General features: G+C 44.3%; 1 protein-coding gene across 2 annotated transcripts in view; it reads left to right on the forward strand.

The window, feature by feature from the left end:
• Window positions 1–5,000, forward strand: part of dnajc21 (DnaJ heat shock protein family (Hsp40) member C21) — a 19,669-nt gene that overhangs the window by 11,661 nt on the left and 3,008 nt on the right. For both annotated transcript variants that reach the window (XM_035527637.2, XM_035527638.2), the window contains exons 7-8: window positions 2,072–2,165; window positions 2,249–2,410. In XM_035527637.2, the coding sequence (XP_035383530.1) occupies window positions 2,072–2,165; window positions 2,249–2,410 (256 nt within the window). The remainder of the gene's footprint in view (window positions 1–2,071; window positions 2,166–2,248; window positions 2,411–5,000) is intronic.

The following is a 5,000-nucleotide window of genomic DNA, read 5'->3' on the forward strand; positions in this document are numbered from 1 at the left end:
ACGGGGATACATGATCAACCCAAACCCACGAACGCAAACAGGGAAAACAGGCTATAACAGATACGAGGAAGAACTCTGAGACTAACACACACACGAAAGCTAGGAGTACAAAACTCACATCCATTCATTCACACACAATGAACAGCCAACACACAGCCATCAAGACAGGGTTTAAATACCTGAATTAACAAAACCAGAAACGAGGGACAGGTGTGGAAACCCAAACGAGGGACGGAGAAAACAAAACCATGGGATGGAACAACCAGGAACCAAAGAAAAACAGACACGACAAGAAAACATGGAAACAGGGATGTCAGGAGGGTGACGATATGAGTCATATGAGGTCACACAGGTGTGAGTATAAGCGTTCTGCTTAAATTTAAGCACCAGGGTAGGCTGAATTAAACAGCAGGTTTTCTCCCCCACTGCCTGAAATGAGGCATTTTACACACAAATTGGTCAATAGCCAAATTGTGGAAACAGCAAAACTGGTGGGAAAAAAATCTCTAATGTAAGGGGGACTTTTATTACAGTGATTCAAACATTTTCCCCACTTTGAGGTGTGCGGTTAAGCTGTAAGATACTTTAGCAGCCCAGGACTAGCTCAGTGAAATCCTGGCTCAAATAAGCCAAAAAGTGTAGCTTTTTGAGATCTTTGCATTTTTCAAGACTTTTATGTTCAACTAAGGTAACCTTCCCCTGAACATCTGTGTGGTCTCTTGTGGTTTGCTACGATACATTCTGATTGGTTTTCACCCGGCGATAGCCACTAATTTGGCCTGACGTGACGGTTAATGTGTTGGACCCCACCTGTGCATGTGCAGTCAGTGAGCTTGGCATGAGCCCTGCTGGAGCACAGCCAGAACAGCAAACTAAAGTGGAGGTGTGTGTGTGGGTGAGAGAGAGAGTTTGCGTGGCAGAGCATTATGCTAGAAGCTGAGGAGGTTTTCAGAAGAGTGATGTTCTGTTGTACAGGTGAGGTGAGTCCCACTAGGGAGTCCATGAACAGTTCTTTCCTCCAGTGTCTCTGAAACAACCCCAAGGAGACAGCCGAGTTTTCCCAGCTCCGTGTGTGGAACTTGGCTCAGGAACGTAGCAAAAGGAGTTTTTAGGAGAGAGACAACCAAAGGGCAAACTGCATACTGCAGGATATGTGCGCACACACACACACGCACGCGTGCAGGTGGCCATTTTAACAGTGCCTGAATCATCTGCCTGTAAGAAATGAATGATGTAAGAAGAGTTTAGATTTGCACCCGAACTGTCTGGTCTAGTAATGACACTCCCAACTGTGAGGTTTTAGAGGATTGGGCTGTATTCAGCACTGGCTCTTGGTTCTGGCAGTATCTTGGTTTAAGAGAACTTTTGCCTAACATATTTATACTAAGGATACTTTCCAGGGGACAGGACTAAAGGCAGCCTGGGTGCTTGCTAAAGGCCGTAAACGCTAACGGAACTGCCATTTCCAAGGTCATAAATCTATATGCTCCTTGACGATACTGCATCTTGGAAATCACATTTAGGCGTGTGTGTGTATGTGAGTGTGTGTGCACGCACGCATGAGTGTTTGTTTTTATTTGTATATTTCATGCTGAGCTCATCCTGCCATACACAGCTATTGTTTGTGTATGTCATCTCAACTAAGACATTATGATTCCGGATATTGGGTTTATCTGCAAAATTCTCTAAATACCTGGAAAATTGGCCTTGCTGTAAAATGTCCTGAATACAGGCAAATCCACTTGACTTGGGCATCAGCTGGTCCAGCCTGATGTCATCCTTAGAATAGGAACAATGACGACCCGGTCTTCCAGCTCAGGGTTGGGCTAGTGACCTCTACCCTGGCAGAAGAAACACTAACAGCTGTGCATCGCAATAGTCGGCCTGTTCTTACCCAACACTCTTCACCTGAGCTGGTGCCCGAGGGCGCTGTTGTGCCAGTCCGACTTGATGGAGGCTATTTTGTAAGAACTTTTCTTTGCTCCTGTCTGCGTTTGCCTTTACATGGATATGAATAGCTCTTGATGAAATGCTACATGCTCATGAAAGGTGTGTGTGTGTGTGTTGTCAGACTCAGTGCAGTTGGATGGTCCTGATGAGCTCGATCAGTTGTATGACAGCCTGTACTGCCCTGCCTGTGACAAATCCTTCAAATCTGACAAAGCGTGAGTATCTCACTCTCTCTCACTCACACACACAACCGCGTTACAATGCCTCATCATCCACTCTGCCCCGCCTCCCACAACAGCATGAAGAACCATGAAAAGTCCCGGAAGCACAGAGATATGGTGACGTTGGTACGGCAGCAGATGGAGGAGGAGGAGTTTCTGGCTCAGAGTGATGGCGAGGAAGAAGAGGACGATGAGGATGAGGATGAGCACGAGGGCAAAGACGACTGGCCCAGACAGAAGTGAGTCGGGGCTTATTAAAGCTGTTACTGCACAGTAGGGCCGTGAGGCTGGACTGTACCTGTAGCTACTGGGATACAGCGTAGTCAGGAGTCCAGATTTCCAGTTCCCTGTCTGCCTTCCGGCAGAACCACAATCCGTATATACAGTCTATATATACGGTGTACGTATAGACTGTGTGTATACAGTGGGTTGTCATCCTTCTGGAGTGAACTGGAAACTGCTTACCATTGGTTAGTGTGATCTCGGTGTGTCGCTGGGTCACGAACATGTCGAATCAAATGCTTGTATTTTTAACAGCTAGTTTATCACCTAATACCTAAAAGTAGAAACTCACTACATGCTAATCAGTTAAGATGTATGCAGCGGGGGGGAAATACCAAAAGCAGAAAGGACTTCAGTTCTTAGTGATCAGCACTTCCTTTCCTTTCGAAGACACACACTAATTCCATGCCATAACTTCACTATACCAGACTAATTCCATGCCATAACTTCACTATACCAGACTAATTCCACGCCATCACTACACTATACCAGACTAATTCCACGCCATAACTTCACTATACCAGACTAATTCCACGCCATCACTACACTATACCAGACTAATTCCACGCCATAACTTCACTATACCAGACTAATTCCACGCCATAACTTCACTATACCAGACTAATTCCACGCCATAACTTCACTATACCAGACTAATTCCACGCCATCACTACACTATACCAGACTAATTGCACGCCATCACTACACTATACCAGACTAATTCCACGCCATCACTACACTATACCAGACTAATTCCACGCCATAACTTCACTATACCAGACTAATTCCACGCCATAACTTCACTATACCAGACTAATTCCACGCCATAACTTCACTATACCAGACTAATTGCACGCCATCACTACACTATACCAGACTAATTCCACGCCATCACTTCACTATACCAGACTAATTCCACGCCATAACTTCACTATACCAGACTAATTCCACGCCATAACTTCACTATACCAGACTAATTGCATGCCATCACTACACTATACCAGACTAATTCCACGCCATAACTTCACTATACCAGACTAATTCCACGCCATAACTTCACTATACCAGACTAATTCCACGCCATAACTTCACTATACCAGACTAATTGCACGCCATCACTACACTATACCAGACTAATTCCACGCCATAACTTCACTATACCAGACTAATTCCACGCCATCACTACACTATACCAGACTAATTCCACGCCATAACTTCACTATACCAGACTAATTCCACGCCATAACTTCACTATACCAGACTAATTGCATGCCATCACTACACTATACCAGACTAATTCCACGCCATCACTACACTATACCAGACTAATTCCACGCCATAACTTCACTATACCAGACTAATTCCACGCCATCACTACACTATACCAGACTAATTCCACGCCATAACTTCACTATACCAGACTAATTCCACGCCATAACTTCACTATACCAGACTAATTGCACGCCATCACTACACTATACCAGACTAATTCCACGCCATCACTTCACTATACCAGACTAATTCCACGCCATAACTTCACTATACCAGACTAATTGCACGCCATCACTACACTATACCAGACTAATTCCACGCCATAACTTCACTATACCAGACTAATTCCACGCCATCACTACACTATACCAGACTAATTCCACGCCATAACTTCACTATACCAGACTAATTCCACGCCATCACTACACTATACCAGACTAATTCCACGCCATCACTACACTATACCAGACTAATTCCACGCCATAACTTCACTATACCAGACTAATTCCACGCCATCACTACACTATACCAGACTAATTCCACGCCATAACTTCACTATACCAGACTAATTCCACGCCATCACTACACTATACCAGACTAATTCCACGCCATCACTTCACTATACCAGACTAATTCCACGCCATCACTACACTATACCAGACTAATTCCACGCCATCACTACACTATACCAGACTAATTCCACGCCATAACTTCACTATACCAGACTAATTCCACGCCATCACTACACTATACCAGACTAATTCCACGCCATAACTTCACTATACCAGACTAATTCCACGCCATCACTACACTATACCAGACTAATTCCACGCCATAACTTCACTATACCAGACTAATTCCACGCCATAACTTCACTATACCAGACTAATTGCACGCCATCACTACACTATACCAGACTAATTCCACGCCATCACTTCACTATACCAGACTAATTCCACGCCATCACTACACTATACCAGACTAATTCCACGCCATAACTTCACTATACCAGACTAATTCCACGCCATCACTACACTATACCAGACTAATTCCACGCCATAACTTCACTATACCAGACTAATTCCACGCCATCACTACACTATACCAGACTAATTCCACGCCATAACTTCACTATACCAGACTAATTCCACGCCATAACTTCACTATACCAGACTAATTCCACGCCATAACTTCACTATACCAGACTAATTCCACGCCATCACTACACTATACCAGACTAATTGCACGCCATCACTACACTATACCAGACTAATT

This window comes from Electrophorus electricus, chromosome 8, assembly GCF_041902795.1.
Source record: "Electrophorus electricus isolate QZ-2024a chromosome 8, ASM4190279v1, whole genome shotgun sequence".
Taxonomy (NCBI): domain Eukaryota; kingdom Metazoa; phylum Chordata; class Actinopteri; order Gymnotiformes; family Gymnotidae; genus Electrophorus; species Electrophorus electricus.